The sequence below is a fragment of the Alligator sinensis genome, unplaced genomic scaffold (assembly GCF_000455745.1).
Source record: "Alligator sinensis unplaced genomic scaffold, ASM45574v1 scaffold482_1, whole genome shotgun sequence".
Lineage (NCBI taxonomy): Eukaryota > Metazoa > Chordata > Crocodylia > Alligatoridae > Alligator > Alligator sinensis.
This window is the reverse complement of record NW_005842084.1, coordinates 2,408,569-2,425,983: the sequence shown is the minus strand read 5'-3', so window position 1 is coordinate 2,425,983 and position 17,415 is coordinate 2,408,569. Positions and strand designations below refer to the sequence as shown.

Below are 17,415 nucleotides of genomic sequence, written 5' to 3'. Positions count from 1 at the left end.
GAAAGAGAGAGGATCACCCTTTGAAACCAGGCTGTAGTGCAACAGTTGTTTAGATGTGCTGGCTTGGCCATTAGGGAATTGCTGCACAGAGAAAACTGGTGAAAAGGAGTACAGGTGGCCCTTAACTTGGAATATTAGTTGTTTCTTTGAGCCTGAGTATCGCCATAACTTTCAGTATTCTCCAAGAAATGTCAACTGCAGTTGAGAGCAGGTTGAAAGTGTCTATTTCTGGGCTGTATTTAAATGAATGCAGTGTTCTAAATTATTATATTTTACATATATAAAATCAGATGCACTTTTTTTTGTCCTGTCCATCACCCTCCTCCCCTCCCCATGCCTTATGCCATCTTCTGTCTTCTTGACACTATAGAGGAGCTTTTTTGTTTATCTGTAATTTTATTAAGTAAATCAATCACCTGAGCAGAGAAACATGGCTTCTAAATTGTTCATGATATTCAACTGAAAAAGTGCTTCATTGTGTTTATCCTAGTTTCAAAAAAAGACCACATAGTAAAATGCACACAGTGACAGAACTGACAAAGAGCCGTTAACCAATTAAAAAATGTACCTCAAATTATATTGCATAAGCTTTAAATAGAAGTAATTTAAATGATTAAATGTGATAGCATGGGGAGAGTTCTTAACAGCTCTCACAAAGAAACAAATACCAAGTTTCTCATCTGGTAACGACAGTGCAACCTGCATCTGTTGCACTGGGTTAAGCTGTGTTCTGGTAAGGAGTGTAGCACTAGAGGAAGATCCTGAATTTGCTTTTAATCACTCTTAGGCCAACTAAAATCAGAAATACAGAGAACAGTGTTTTCATGATATCCAAAACGATATATATATTGGAAGATAGAATGCAACCTGTTACCCTATTTTTTAGATATATAAGGAGTGCTATATCACTGTGGTATCAAGAACATTTTCTTGAAGTACTTCTTTTGGATATTTGGGTTTCTTTTTGTCTCCTTGTTTTCAAGCTGCTAAGGGTACACAAGTCACATTTTCAAGCTTTTTCTCTGCAACTGTTTAAAAATTGAAAACCAAGATCCTCATCTAATCTCATGATTCCAAGAGATGTGGGTTTAAGAAGAGCTCTCCCAAGACTTGTGTCTAAAAACTATAAGAGTTGATAATGGTATATGGATTCAAAGGGCTTCTGGGGCTCCACAGGAAAGGTGTAGCTGGAGGCCATTTATGTAGAATTTACTTAGGATATTTTTGTTAGTAGGAAGGGATTGAAGAGATGTACTCAAATCCTGGTGAACTAGCCAGAGGCTCATGGCTTCCCTTGATAACCCACAGTCCTTTACATCTCAATAGAAAATGGAAGAAACAGCAAAGCAGTTAATAGGACCAAAGAGATGCAAGGCAGTTGGCTAGCAATCAGTCAGTAAAAATGACCAATGAGATGCTTTTGTGTGTCTGTGTAGTCAGGAACAAAGGACTGAAAAATAAATCTAGCACATGGCAGCTTCTATATAGTCTGCTGCTGATTTATCTGCTGATGCCAAAATCACTAAATTGGTTGTAATACCTTCAGCTATTTGGGGGTAAGTCTATGTTATACTTTTCTTGGAAAACTGCTATATTCAATATATTTCCTGTTAGTAAACTATCTCTTCAGCATTTCTGTTCCAAAAGGAAAATTGCATAAGAATTGTACAGGTGTAAATCACAAATTAGTTTGGTTTTGGTTTTTGTTTTTTTGGTTTCACTTTTCTTGAAAATTCGTCCAGGGGCTAGTACCCAGAATGTCATGTGAAATATGACACTGAACTTAGTGTCTACCTCTTCCTGAGTAGTTGCATATGCTTCTTGGCTAGTTAGGGTTAACAACGTGCCACTTCCCGTTTTTCATGTTGGCCCCAGTTAGATATGAAAGAGCAGTACCTCCCGCCCTTAGTCTCTAGTCTTTCTCTTGTTTAATCTTCTTTCCAGTTAAGAGTTATATACCATTCCTCCAACTTGAATATGTAATTCAGATTTGCTTGTTACATAATGCTGAGATCCTGCCTTTGCTACTGCATTGAAAAAATTAGCCCTCCATTGTTTTTGAATGAATTTTCACAGGTTTTGATGGCATGCATGTCCCTTCAATAATGCTGGATGGGAATTTCATCAGAGGTAGTACTGAGTGCCAAGTGAGGATTGAAATTGTACAGTGTTTTGAAGGTGAGGACAAGCAGCTTAATATTTTAGAGCTTGTGATAGTTCCTAGCCTTGGATGCTGAAGTCCTTCATTTATTTAAAGAATAAATGCATGAACAGCAACAACAACCTACCATGTTCTCCCAACATACATCCTGACCTGAAGGGGTTACATCTCTAGCGTAAGAAGTTTCTTTATTTCGCATACTCATTTAATCTCTGCTGTCTTCTTAAAATAAATACAATTCTCCGGCTAGCATCACTTATGGGCCACATCCAGATGACCACATCCATGTGATATGTGTCTGCGCAGATGGGTCTGCAGTACCATATACCATATGTTCATCTGTTCTCTGCTCTGCAAGGGAGCAGCTCAGGGCGGGGGTTGACCCTTGGATCAAAAAAACCCTCTCAAGAAAAAAGTGGATTGGCATATGCAAGGCCAACATACACTGCTCAGAACCAGATCCTGATCAGCCAGAGCCACACTGCAACTGCTGGCCAGGCTCCAAGTGGCAGGATTGTTGCTGCTGCAACCCCGGGAGGTCCCCGGGACCCTAGTAAGGCTGCTGGGGTCAGCCCAGTGCTGGCCCCAGACTCCCCTACCCCACCCAGGGTAACCTGCTGTGCACCAGAGGGCACGTGGCATGGGCTTTCCTCAGGGATAACTAGCAGCAGCACAAGGTGCTCTGCTGCTGGTTGTCCCCAGGGAACCAAACATCCACGCTTGTCTGGACGCAGCTTTGGAAATATTCCATAAAGCAGCAAATACGAGTGGCTAGAGTAGCCACCAAACATCTATTATTGAAAATAAACTAATTTTCTTCATCTATTTAAAAGATTTTAAATGAGATACCCTTATCAAAGCATTAGTTTTTAAGGGCACTTATCAACTGTGTGCTACATCAGATTTTGCTAAATGTGCCCATAAATTTCTACTTCAACCAACAGTTATTATTGTAAGGAATCATCTCTATGTTCAGTACACTGTTTTTCAAATTCCTTTAAGGACCTGATCCAGCACCTGGTAAAGTAATTGAAAAGGATGTCATTGGCTTCAGTAGACACTGGATCAGACCCTTCCTGAGTATATTAAATTAGTGGAGATGTGCAACTGAAATGGTGTGAACATTTGTTTAAAAAATCCTCTAGATTTCTAAATTTTCATCCCACAATTAAGGGATTATTTTTTTAATGAGGAAATGCTTTAACCATCAGTCTGTAAAAGCAACAGGTGGGCTGTCATACTAATTAAAATGTCCTGGTATTAATTTCATGAAAATCTGAGCAACTCTATAGCACAAAGTCTGTTAGTATATCTTGTATTATTACAATAAAAGGTGAAAAAAATCCTACTACTCACCTAGCCAATAATAATGATGATACATACTTCTGCTTCTGTCAAAAATATTCAGTAAATTACATTTTCGTCCATTTTATATAAATTACAAAAAATATTAGACTCTATGTGTGTGCTTCCACTTGCAATAATTAGGCTTAACTTGACATTTTCCTGTTTTCCTAGTAATAGATTCTTTCATTAAAGTGTCTTTTTTTTTTCGAGTATGATGAGAAATCTGAATGAACTTTTGTATTCCTCTATGACGGTGGTTCTCAACCTTTTGGACTCAAAGTACCACTCAAGGCACTCCTCCATAACTTCTGTAAATTGAGCGACACCTAATTTAAAAAACATATTGCAATGCTTACCTCCTTGCGGAGGGGCTGGCCAGTGGGGGTAAGGGACTGTCCAGGCAATTCCGAGCCTGCGCTTATCTACTTAGTTTATCTGCTTTGTCATCACACCTTGATTGTCTTGTCACACACTGTGGCACCCTTCAAAGGATCTGGTGTCACCCCAGGGTGCTCTGGAACCCTAGATGAGAATCACTGCCCTATGTTAAGCTTCCATTCCATTCTCCTGTAACCCATGACTGATTTTCTAGTTGCAGTAGAGCCCCCAGTCTTTGGGCCAGGCATATTAGCTGTAGGTTTACCTTGTGGGATAGACCAGGGGTGCTCAACTTCTAGCTAGTGGGCCATAAGTGACCCATGGAGCCATTGCATCTGGCCTGTAGGGCTCCTATAGTGTCAGGAAATTTGGCATTAGGGGAACAGTGGCCCTTAATATGACAGCCTTGCCCTCTGCCAAATCCCCAGACTTCAAGCTCTGCATGCCCTGTTGGAGCCAGGCTGTGTGCCTTTCCCTCCATGGGGCTGGGCCACGTTGCCTTCCCCTCCTCCTCCCCCTGCCCCCACCTGGGCCCCACTCCTACCCTGTGGGGCTGGGTCAAGCTCCTTTTCCCCCCCCTCCCCCCCCCCTGCCCCCTGCAGGTTGCAGTGAAGCCCCCTCCCCGTTGTGAAGCTGGGCTCAGGCTAGGCTGCCCCGTGCCTCCCTCTGTGTGGCTGGATGGTGCCTGCCATGGCAACCTGGGACCATCCAGCCCACAGTCAGACAAGGCACTGCCCATCCAGCCCACTGGGAAAAAAGGTTGAGCACCACTGGTATAGACTTAGGTAATTTTTTTTTGGTTTATTAACATCAACTTTTTTCCACCCTGTACTAGATCCAAATAAGCATTTCCTGCTTTGAAGAGCTTGCATTTCTGCCTTTGTGTGCTCACATCCAGGTTTCCTTTTGAGTAAGCTTCTTATAACCAACCTGCTGGACACACTATAACACAGAATTTATATAGATGTAAAAATAATGAATTATAGCTTATATTCCAGCACTATTACAGGTTTATCAGAACAAACTCCTTAGATCTGACTGATATTAGAAAAATTGCATTGATTTAAAATTAAATAGAGACATTTTTAATTTGCAAGACTTAAGCCATTTCCAGTATATCTAGATTATGGGTTTTTCCAAGGTAACTAGATCAGTTTTAAATTGAGTTAGTTAAAGCAGTGTAGTTTTTCTAATGTAGCTGAAGGCTTACATTACAAACAGTGTGTAGTGAACCCCATCTTGTGGCTAAATCCAGTAATGGTCGTGAGCATCAGCTGTATTGACTGTTTTGTGGATTCAGAGCTGGAAAGAAATAATGAACTATATTTGGATTGTGCTTGGTAGTATAGCTAATGGACACTGGGATACATGAGAAACAATTATCAGTAAAATTACAACAAGAATGGTGAGTAAAAAGCCTTGAGAGGAATGAAATGCCACTAATGCTTGGGAATCAGAAAAAACTTATGAATCTATTCACAGCATAGTGGACTATAATATAAGATAGAACATAGGACTAGAAAGGACTTCCCTGGCTCACAAGTCAAATCCCCTGAATTCAAAAGCAGTCATGTACCCAAGGAATCCTTAAAATCTCTACCTCAAACTCTCATGTGCAACTACAAGGGGCAGCAGCCAAAGTACCCAGAACATTTTATATTATAGTATCGTTATAAAGTAGGAATGTGAGGGCACCATCAATGCCCTACAACTAATAACAGGAAAAGAAGTTTAATGCCAGGGAACATCAGGGTTTTAAGTTCATATCCAGATTACCTAGAGATCTGTAGAAGGGAGCAGATTATGTTACTATTAAGCACCCATCCCATTGCCCAGTCATCACAGGCTGTGTTGATTGCTTTTTCCTTAGCTTAACCTGTGATTAGAAGAGTGGAATGCAATGAAATCAGGCCCAAGTAGTCCAGGGCCTGTATAGCCATACATGAAAAGATCATTTATCCCACAGCCTTTTCCAAAACGCATGCAGAAGGAATGTCGAAATTTCAACATTTAGTGTGGGAATGATTGGCATCCTTTTGTCTGCAAGAGAGAGTGGATAGTGAAGCCTGTGGCATAGATGGTTTGCAGTGTCTCATGTGACTGAATAGTCCAATCCGAGATTTGCATGATCTGTGGCAGTGGTTGCAAGTGTATGCATCATAATTGGATGGTTCGGGAGGTGCTTGCTTCCTGCAGACTCTTTTCTCTTCAAGCTGTTGGAGCCAGTTCCTGCTATGGACTTCAGTGCCCTGGTGAAGACGGTAATGCCACTTATTCCCATCGCTTGCCAAGGTTTCTTTCCCATTGGTCAGGAGCAACAATTTGAAATTCTTCGTATCTCACTTGCATATGTCTTTGTAACAAAGCTTGGGATGTTCTGTTGTTCTTGTTCCCTCCGATAGTTCCCTGTATAGCATGTCCTTGGGTATATGTCTATCTTCCAATCTGCTCAGGTGGCCTAGCCAGTACAGTTCTCTCTGTGTAGGGCTGTCACACTTGGTAAATTTGCCCTTTGAAGAACCTCTACGTTGGTAACCTTATCTTGCCATTTGATGTTGAGTGTGTGGCATAAACAGTAAAGGTGGAAGCTGTTTAACCTTTTCTCTTGATGTGTGTAAGTTGTCCATATCTCCCCACCATTCATGAGAGTGCTGAGCATGCAAGTTTTGTACACTAGCATTTTGGTCTTGCTCGTAAACTTTGAGTTGTTCCATGCTCTTTTAGTCAGTCTGCTGAAGGTGGTGGCAGCCTTTTTAATGCAAACATTAAGTTCTTCATCCAGTGAAACATTGGTGGTCACTGGAGCCTAGGTAGCTGAACTTTTTTGGACTGTTTCTAGCTGGTTCTCATTAAGAGTGATGGATGGATCTTGTAGAACTCCCTGTCCTAGCACAACTGTTATCTTTATGATGATGGTGAGAGCAAATGCTTGGCAAGCTCTTGAGAGGCAATCCATGAGTTCTTGTAGTAGATCTTCATTGTGGGCTATCAGGGCAGTATCATCAGCAAATAGAAGCTCCCTGATAAGCGCCTTTCTAACTTGAGTGTTTGCCTTAAGTCATGCATGACAGGTTGAAGAGTTTCCCACCCGAGCTTGGTGAAGGTACTTCCCTGTCTTTACATGCGCGGTTCAGAAGTACTGAGAAGATTCCAAAGAGTGTAGGGGCAAGAAAACATCCTGGCTTCACTCTGCTTTTCATCTCAAAGCTGTCCAAAATGGACCCATTAAATTGTTCAGTTTGAAGAGTTTGGGAATACAAGACAAAATTACATGGACTATTAGAAAAAGTATTTGACCAAGTTATTTGAACCTAAATGGTGACTCAGTGGCACAAAGTATAGTTTCTGCATTAGGGGTTCTTAACCTTTTTAGACTCAAGGTCTCCTCCATAACTTTTCTGAAATTAGCAGTTCCCTCTGTGGATGCTGATGGAAGAAGCCCCTCCTTTTCCCTGCACAAAGGAGGCTTTCCCTTCCTCACCTGTGCCTTCATGCATGAAGCTCAGAGATGCCCTGGGAAGTGCAGGGGCAGGAGTGACAAGCTAAAAACAACATCAGGCATCTCACCAGAGATGGAGGCCTTACAGGTCTGAGCTGGGAGGAAACCTAGGGCCTTTATAACCAAGTTCCTGTGATTTTTCCACCAAAGAGAGAATGCTCAAAGCTGCCAGAGCTAGGAAAGCTGATGGGGGCTGAGCCTGGCTTTTCTATAATACTGTTTCCTCATCTTCCCTGTGAGGTGGCTGAAAAGCTGTTTAAACCAGCAAGACCAGAGGCCAGGCACAAACAGCTGATGCATCCAGGATGGCAGGATACCTCCTGAACTATGATTTACTGAGGGAAATCCTGCACTTTCTCTGACCCTAAGGAAGCAGAAACCTATATTACACTTATACCATACAGAGTAATCTGAGTTGTAAAAAATAAAAACAAGCAAATAAACAAAACCCCCAAAACAACAAAGCAGGGTGTTTACCTTGTTAAACCCTGCTTATTAATGAGTGGCTTTCATATGTTTTTTGTTAATATCTTTGTTTTTGTTGTCACAGAGTGGCAACAACTTTCCTCACCCTTCCTGGCAGATGTAATGTGTCATATATTAAATTTACTGTTATTATTTCTTGTACCTTATATAATTTTCTTTTTCCGTTCTTTTCCTTCTCCCCCCCTCCCCCGCCCCCCCAATTTTTTCCGAAAGTGTGCTTGGGAGTATATGTTGTTATAAGTGTTGCGCCTAGGGTTCCTTTTTCCAGAGACCCCCAAGGATTTTGTTCGATTTGGTATCAAGTGAACTTTAATAGTAAATCCCTAGGCTTTATTACAAGTTTCCTCCTTATAATACAATCTGGCAAGCAGCCCCTTCAGATGTTACAACAGCAACCTTCGGTGGTACCAGCCTCAGATCCTTTGCTGGGTGTGTGTGATGTTAGTGACTGGATTCCTCGTTGTTCAAACAAGAAGTCCAAGACTGCTCCTGTATCCCCAGCGTGGCAACAAACTCACACTGTCTCTTTGTTTGTCCACTACTTTTGTAACTTTCCCATCTCAAACTGTCCAATCCTCAAGTTTCTCACCTCATCTTTTTAGATAAGGTACTCTAATCCTATTCTGTTTTTGGTTTCCTTTCCTTCTAGGGAAACTACTGTACCTGGTTAGCCCATCATACCAATCACAGCACTCACTTTCCCCAGTGCCTTATAAGGCACTCTGTACAATTTAATTGCTTAGTTCTAAGAAGGCCTAAAGTTATGCCAAGAGCCTGAGCATAACTCAGTTTGCCCACTACAGTAAGCTCTAAATATATGGGAGAACGTCAATATTACATGCTGTGGTAGTATACAGGTAAGTGTGGTACACTTGGTTTCGGGAATGTGCTAGCTGTTGAACATGGAAGATAGTCACTGAGTATGGGCAATCCTATTGTGTTTCTCAGAATGTTGAGGGCCCTAACAGCCGTATTAAAAAGAATATATTTTGTTAAAAGACAGGGCTGATACTGCTATGATCCCAAGAAATTCATCTGTTAGTAGAGGAATCTCAAACTCAGAGCATGATTGAATGGGGTTCGAAATCTCTAGTGTGCATAGTATAAAACAGAGTTTCTATTTAGTGCATAAAATATTCTGCCCCCATTTAATTGACATAGCCGATGATCCAGAGAATAGATTTTCTTGCAAATTTTAAAAATATGGATTCCATTTTTATTTTGGGATATGTCTGTGGTCCCAATGCAGACAGTGCAACACTTTATCATTTTTTTTTGTAAACCTCTGAATTTGCGAAATACCATTATATTTTGGAGGAAGACTGGAATTTAATATTTGGATACTGTCACTGATAGGTCTCATGACCCTCTATCCATTAAATCTGCTTCTAAGAAAATCGGTAAAAGTTGTCAAACCTAGGTTTGGTAGATTTTTGGCAAATAATGAATCCAGCAATGAGAGGTTATAGAGGTTGTTTGTTTTTCTTTATCTTTTTTTTTCAATGCCTCATTGCGTATATTCTGGAAGTGACTATTTTTTAATTTCTCAAACAATATTTGACTACAGTTAATACCTCTATTGTCTCTGTGACTGTCTAGGACTGTGCTGAGTTGGAGTTTCAGCTTTCTGGCAGATAGACCAGCTATAAATACCTACTGGTGACTCAACACCTCCCTGTTGAATTATTATAACTTTGAAGCATTAATTCTAAAGGAGTTCAAAAATGTTATGGAGATTAATCAACCTACTGCTTCCTATGCTTTGGTATTATGTGAAAATGCTAGAATTTTCTTAAAGGGCTTACAGTATCTAAATTTTATAAGAAAATATAAGTCTTTAGATGAGGATTGTCACAAATCTTTTGCCTGATTAAACTACACATCCTTACCAATATAAGATATGAATTGACAAAAAAAAACTTCCAGAAGGTAGAGTGTGTTTTTTTTATAAATTATGCCAAAATTATTGGGAGTCAGGTAATGTGCAAGAAGGTCACTTGCAAATAGACTAAAGAGTAAATCCAACCTTACGAAGTATCAGCTATAAGTGACTCAACATTCATCAAATTGGTTTATAGTTAGAACAATTCATAGAATCCTTGCCTGCTTTAGGAATTACAGAAATAATAGCTTCATGCAAAGTGGCTAGTAGTGTACCTTGGTTTTTTTCTATCGTATATATTCAGTGATTGAGGTAACAATATACAATATATCTTTACATTTTTATTAGAAAACTCCACAGGAAATCCATCACTGTCTGGAGATTCATTATTGTTCATATTCTTTAAGGCCACAGTTATTTCACCTAATGACAAAGAAGCCTTTAATATTTCCTTCTCCATCTCTAAAATTTGCTGTATGGGTATAAAGTCCAGGAATCTACCTCTTTCCTCCTGAATAGCATTCAAATTCTTCATGTACAAACTGGAAGAAAATTGACTGAACTGCTGGTTGATTTGTCTCCTGTGTTATATACCAAAACTCTGAGAAGTTTTTCAGTGTTATATTCCAGGATCTGAACAAATGAGGCAGTTCAGCAAAATCCTTCTGGGGGGTATGTTAACGTTTTAAAAATGAACGTCTCACATAGCCTAATTTGCCTATTATGTAGTATACCCATTATAATCCCCTGATCCTATTTTGTTAAAAACCAGCAAATGTTCAACAGGTTTCTGTGGGAAGAGGACAAAAGGGCTTGATTTCCATCAAAAACGATGGCAACTACCAGTTGAAATGAGTGGCTTTCATCTTCCAACCCTTTGATGTTATCACAATGCCTTTTTAGTAAGTCAGACTATGTATTGAATGACTGATGTAACTGATAACTCTCCTGTATGGGTGGAAATTGAAACATAACACTGATACCTTTTGCAAATACATATGTTCTTGGGCACATCCCCAAGGGATTCAAACCTTCCAAATTGGACTCTTGCAGTGGACCTTATTAATGACATGCAGGATTATTATGGTGAATTGGAAAAGTAGGACCAAGGTTGAAATCTGGTACCAGGAGATGGCATAGCTGCCATCCGTGGAGAGAATCATGTTTAGCAGGCTTAGCTGCTTTGAAAAGTTTAGTGACATTTGGAAGGAATTCTTGGAATATTTTGGTAACTAGATTGTTGCTCATTGCATGCTTCTCTTCTATCCCTCCTTTTTTTTAATTCCTTTTTGTTTGTGACAGATGTATCAACTGCCAACCCAAACTATTTTTTGTGGTTTTGTATTGCCTTTAAACAAAAAAAAGGAACAGAAATCAAGTGAAGAATTCAAACCCAAGTTGCCAGCTTGGTACTTCTAGACCCTTGACAGTCAAATCCAATCAGTATGCAACCAGGGGCAGGGAAGAATAAACAAGCGTAAATACTGGGTACACGTGCATGTGGGTGCTATGAATAATACACAGCTGACAACCACTCTCTGAAGAATAGTCAACTTTTAAGAGGAGTCTTGTTCAGTGTATTACCTAGATCTCAGAAACATGAGGTGCTGGCTGGGCTTTTTTGAATGCTCGGGGAAGAATTCAGCCTGCTTTACCACTTCTAAGGAGATGATGATTGCAAAGAAAGGCATTGAGCAATGAACATAGTAAGCTCCCCTCACAAAAAGGTATGTCATTCAGCAGAATATCCCATCTGCAGTGAATACTGATGCTTACAGTGTTAGCTTTAACTCTATAGCTTCTTCCTCCCTTATGAGAGGGTGGGTGTCCAGCTGATACAGACCTAATAGTTGAGCTACTAAGGGCTGCGTGGCCATGTTGTGATTGACCATGACTCGACACTGATGTTGTACAATATGAGGAAATACCAGAATACCCCACTCTCCAGAATCTTTACACTAATTTTTACACATTTCCAAGTTTTTTTTCCTCCTTGTACCTATTTATGTAGAAGGCCTGTTACTGTCTTGCTTTGGCAGTCATCTTAGTTTTCTTACAACTTTTCAGAGTTTCTGAAATCCAGCTTAAAAAAAAATAACCTGGGGAGCACACAGGTTGTAAAGTATGTCTTTTATAATTAGTCTTTTTATTATTTTTTAAAGGTTTTTGTTGTTGTTTGGTTCAACTTTACTTAGGGTTGAAGCTTTTCGTGATGCAGCATCTGCTATGGAACAAGAAAAGGAAATCTTGCTAGAAATGATTCACAGTATACAGAACAGCCAAGATATGAGAAACATCAGTGAAGGTAAGAGTCTGCGTGTTCCTAAGTTCTTATTTTAAGCCTGTTTTGAAAAAAAACAATTCATACAACTCTGAGTCTAAGTAGGTTATGTTTTAGGGGCAGCTTAGTTGAACTGCTTACAAAGTGGTGTTGAAACAAATTAAATGCCAGTCTGCCTGATCCAACTAAAGCTACTTAGGTTGCTCCTATTACCTTGATATCCACTTACACTTGGCTGCTCAAGTTCACACCTTAGTTCACCTGAGGGGCCAGCATCACCATTATGTACAAATTGTATTTTTATCACACCTACCTTAGCACTTCCTTACACATGTCCTAGACGGAGGAGGACTCGTGGAAACTAGAGCTGGTCAGGAGTATTGAATGAAATCAGGGGGGGTTGGAAATATTGTTTTGTTGAAAACAAACTTTTCATGGAAATGTAGTGGTTTAGATGAGCATTCTGCTGGGAAATTTCTCAGGCTAGGGTGGAATCCTAGTCAGAACAGGAGGGAGAGGCCAAACACCCAAAATAGGCAACAACCTAATAAGTGGGTTGCCTTAGTTATTGCCAGAGTATGACAAAGTGCATGTATGCCTTGACTCAAGCCCAGGGATCTGAATTTGCTGGATCCTAGGCAGGAGCCCTAACCACAAAGCTATTGGCTACTCTGGGGACTCTGTGTGTGTCCCTTTTTTGTGAAATATTTGTTCAAGTTTCAAAATATATTACAAAACAGAAATGTTGTTTTCTAGTCAGCCGTAATGGATATGCTGACCTTTCGGTTTTTTTGAGGTGGTATATTTTGGTAATTCTTTTATTCCTTTTTATATTCTTGCATTGATAGAGAAGCCCCATAGCATCCCCTCATACATATCCTAACATGGTAATTCATTGGCAGAGAACCTAGAACTAGGGTTACCATATGTCTGGGTTTTTTTGGTCCCCTGTGCTCGTGTCTGGGCAGATTTTTAAAACAAGAGCAAATGTCTGGGTTTTTGCTCTTCCTCTGTTCTCCCAGGCTGGTTGCTTGGGGCTGGGAGCAGTGGGCAAGGTGATTAGCTATCAGGGGTCATGTGCTCCCCTCATGGACCCTGGCCAGGTAAAAAGACACTGTGTGTGGGTGGGTGGGTGTGCACACACACAACGCAGGAGCTGCTTGGGCAGCAGGGCTTGAGGGGCACGGGGCTCAGCAGGGCTTGGGGGGGCAGGGGGCTGTGGCTCGGGAGTGCAGGGCACCAGCAGGGGTGGGCAGGGGCCTGTGGGTGGGAAGTGAGGGCCACTGGCAAGGCTAGAGAGCAGGGGACTGTGGGTCAGGAGTGAGGGGCACCAACAGGGCTGGGGGGCAGGGGGCTGGGGGTTGGAAGTGAGGGGAGGCTGGCAGAGTTGGGGAGACGGGCTTAGGAGTGAGGGGCAGAGCCAGGGCATGGGCATATCACTGCCCCCCCCCATCCCCAATCAGGTGTCCTCTTTATTAAAAGTCAAGCAAGGAAGTGTTATGTTCATCATTAGTGGCGATCCTTGGAGCTTCACAATAAAGACTAAGTTCTCTCAAGCAGCTGTTAGGTAGTTAGCCACTTAAAAACATGCACACCTTGCCGGTGGCAACCTTGCAGGTTATCACCTTGTTTTTAAGTATCCCTTTCTGGTAAAGTTATTGAGAAGATGTTTGATTTTGTTTGTTCATTTGTTTGTTTGTGTTGCTGTTTAGGCTAGTGTTAAGTAGCTCCCAAACTTGGCTGATTCATTAATGGTTGCAGCTTTGCAGAGAAACCTCAGAGTAAGTCTAGGTTCACTTTGTTCATTTGCCCTGGAAAAAAATCTCACTTTTCATGATACTCCTGTGAGTAAGTGGCTATCCATTTTCTCTAAAGTACAGTTTCTTCAGGCAGTTCAGGGTCAAATCTTTAGAGCTCTCCTGCAGTTTCATTCTAGTAACAAAAAAATGAAGATAATAAAACCTGCCAGTCTATACAGTCTCCCCAGGCCTAGTTGTTCTAATGCATAGTATCCGCAAACTAATGCACTAACATCATAAGCCGTTATTTATGCCCACCTGTTTTGCATAGGATTTTCTAGGGGTGCACCGATAGAGATTTTGGGGGCTGATAGCTGATATTTAAGGAGACATATCTGCCAATACCAATCCAATATCCAAAACAGCTGGTAAGTCCTGTGTGGTGGAAGGGGAGGGCGGGGGGCACGGGACAGAGCTGCTTGCCCCCGGGGGGGGGGTGCCCCCGGATTTGCGTAGTGTGGGGCAGGCGGCAGCTGTGGGTTGGAGCCAGAGCTAGCACTGTGTGGGGCTATTCTTGCTGGGGAGGAGGCTGCAGCCATCCCAGATCTCGCCGCATCTCCGCTCCCAGCCCCGCACCACTGCAGCCCTGACTGAACCCCCCATCTCCACCCAAGCTCCGAGAGAAGCCGGGGCTGCACCATGCGCTGAGCAGCAGTGCAGGACTGGGAGTAGAGCTGCAGCAAAATTTGGGGTGGCTGCAGCCTCCTCCCAGCACCACTGGATCCCACTTCAAGCCCAGCCCCCGGCGAGAGGAACCCCACGCAGCGCCAGCTCCGACTCCACACTGCAGCTGCTGCCCGCCCTATGCCGCGCAGATCCAGGGGCACACAGCCCTCCAGGGGTACAAACAGTGGCAGGAGCCCTCCTGACCCCATGGGCCGCAGCTCCATACCATGCCCCCACCCCCTGCCCCCTCCCTCGCAGCAGGGGTCGTTGATCTGCTCCTCCATGCCCCTTCCCTCCCCTCTCCCCTTCTGACTTACCAGCTGGAGGCAGCTCTCCACACTGCTGGCTCTGCTTGTGCTGTGCTGCAGCTGCACGCAGCACAGGCATTTATTGGCCAAATTATTGGCCCCTAGGGCCAATATCTGATATAGACAATTTTCTTCATATCGGTACCGATATGATATCGGACCAATGTATCGATGCACCTCTAAAATTTTCCTCCTCTTCTAGCTTTGATTCATAGATGTTAGGGTTGGAAGGGACCTCAATAGATCGAGTCCGACCCCCTGCATAGGCAAAATGTACATACGTTTTGGTAGAAATATACATACATATGGTGATTGGAATAGATTTGTTCATACTTTCTGTATCATCAAGACAAAGAGGCACCAAGTCCTTTTCATGAAAGTGTCGAGGATCAGAGCTGCGCTGAGGATCAGAGCAGCGCCGGCAGCTGCTTTCTGACCCCCCCCACCAGAGCAGTAAAACTTTTACCTTGACAGGCGGGTAATTAATGGATGGGGTGAAATTAACCAGGCACAGATGCGTGTTGGTTACAGGAGATTGTTTATTTACCTCGCCCAGATAGTGACGTGCGACGCAGGCTGAGCCTTTGTTCCGTTATAGTTGCATCGATTACAGTTAAGCGTACGGGTTCGGGTTACAGCCAATTAATCAATGACAAACGTGGCGCCAGAACGAGCTATCGTGCCTGTAGGGCTTTAATACGTCAAGATTAATGATGACGGGGAGTGATTGACGGGTAATCAGACCGCCAAGCCACTCTGGTGATGGACTCAGGTTTTTCCTCAGAGATTTCCCCAGAGTTTTCTGGCTTGGGCGGTAGTTGTTAAACTATTTATAGACAGAGGTAACTAACGGGGTATCCAATGATGAACTGTTAAGTGGAATCTTTAATTTTCTGGCAAGCAGCAGTTCTTTGTGTTATCAGGTTATAAGGTAGTGGGTCAGGTTTTTTGCCTGTTACGTATGAGGTTACGATGAGGGGCTTACGCTTGTTTTATGACCAATTATATACAGTTTTTTTTCCCGGTTTTATTGTAGGGATTTATGGCAGGGCTATCCCCCTTTTACTCTGACCAATCATAAATCATGCTTAAATTTTGTTTCTTGTTAGTAGGCTTAAGTTTTATTTCTTGGTTGTGACGTGGGCATAAATTTAAGTTTCTGGCAAGGATTTCTTTTAACCCTTAGTTGACTACTGTGTGCGAAGTGAGGATGGTCTGAATGGTATCTCTTGCTAGTGGCATGGGCACTGATTAATTGGGTTGTGACATGTCCCCTTGTCCATGGCACAGCAAGTGACCACTTACTTTAGGCTATAGCTCGTTTCTGTCGTCATACTCGTTGTCATTGGAGTCTTTTAATGGTAAGCGTGTGTATACAAAAGGAGAAAGCGTCATTAGTTGTTTTTTTATGAGCTGCAAGATACAACAACCTAAACACACAACTACGGCTATCGCAATTAATGGCAAGCATAAGGTAATAAGCGGGGTTAGTAAATGTATTAACAGAAAGAGGAAGGCGTAGACATGCAGTAAGTCCCGACTCTTTATCGGATTTAGTGATGTTGGCCCAAACCGACAGGAGAGAGAGGATCGAGTTGGAGGGTCCAGGGTCCAGAGGAGGCACCGAGGCGACAACTGTACTTAACAGGATCTGCACGATAGACGCCCCCATGGTGGTCTGGTGCATGCCAGGTCGGAGCGGCCCGATGTTTCGGTGGCTTTTGTGACGGGCTGTTGTTGTATATGGCTGTCGCGCTCGCTGCCAGACCTGAAAAAAAATAAAACGAGAGCAGTAACTGGGTTTACGACAATTAGTTTGTTTGGAGAGTGGAGTATAGGCGGCTACTGGTTTTATGCATCCCTGTTGTTCGAGTCACTGTAGGAGGGCGATAAGGGCTTCCTGGAGGTGTCCTTTGGTCGGGATTGGTTTATAACGCCATGTAGACGTGTTGCGAAGTGTGGGTCTGTGCTGATCCGTTTTTGAAACGGAGATTGGAAGAATTTGTAATACTTGTTCTTTTAGTTCGAGCACTCTGAGTCTAGCGATTTTTAGGATGTTGATGCCCCCTAGGACTGTTTTTAATGCGCGGTGGTGTCTGGCCACTGTGAACTTTATTTTTGTTGTGACAGCGACGGCGTTTAGTCCTTGGACCTTGATGGCCTTTTTGGTTTTTACGTGAGGCGTTGTTGGGGTGATGACATTGATTTGCGCCCCGGTGTCCAAAAGGAAGAGGACCTTACGTCGTATAGTTGGGTCAGCGATGTCGTAGATGACAAGCTCGGTGTAGGGACGAGAGTCTGTGGGGTCAGGTTTGAGTAGGCTGCCGGTATGACCGGCGGCCATTATTCGTTTTTTGGCTTTTCTTGGTACTTAAAGTCCATTGCGGACGCTAGGAGTCGTTGGCCCTCGTCTCCTAAAATGCGTAGCTGTTGTTTAGTAAGCTGCGTGTTATTTAAGAGGAAACCAAACGTAGCCCTTGTTACCAAATCTGCCCATTACTTTGGGGTGTGCTCATTTATTAGGGATAGTTTCTAGGGTCTTGGTGATTCTGTCAATGTGCTGCTTGTGTTACTATACGGAGCTGTATTTCTCCCTTCTGCAAGCCCT

General features: G+C 42.6%; 1 protein-coding gene across 1 annotated transcript in view; it reads left to right on the top strand.

The window, feature by feature from the left end:
- BAG2 (BCL2 associated athanogene 2) overlaps positions 1 to 17,415 on the top strand; it is a 26,275-nt gene that overhangs the window by 2,307 nt on the left and 6,553 nt on the right. The window contains 1 exon segment of the mRNA XM_025204488.1: positions 11,949 to 12,058. Coding sequence (XP_025060273.1) covers positions 11,949 to 12,058 — 110 coding nt within the window.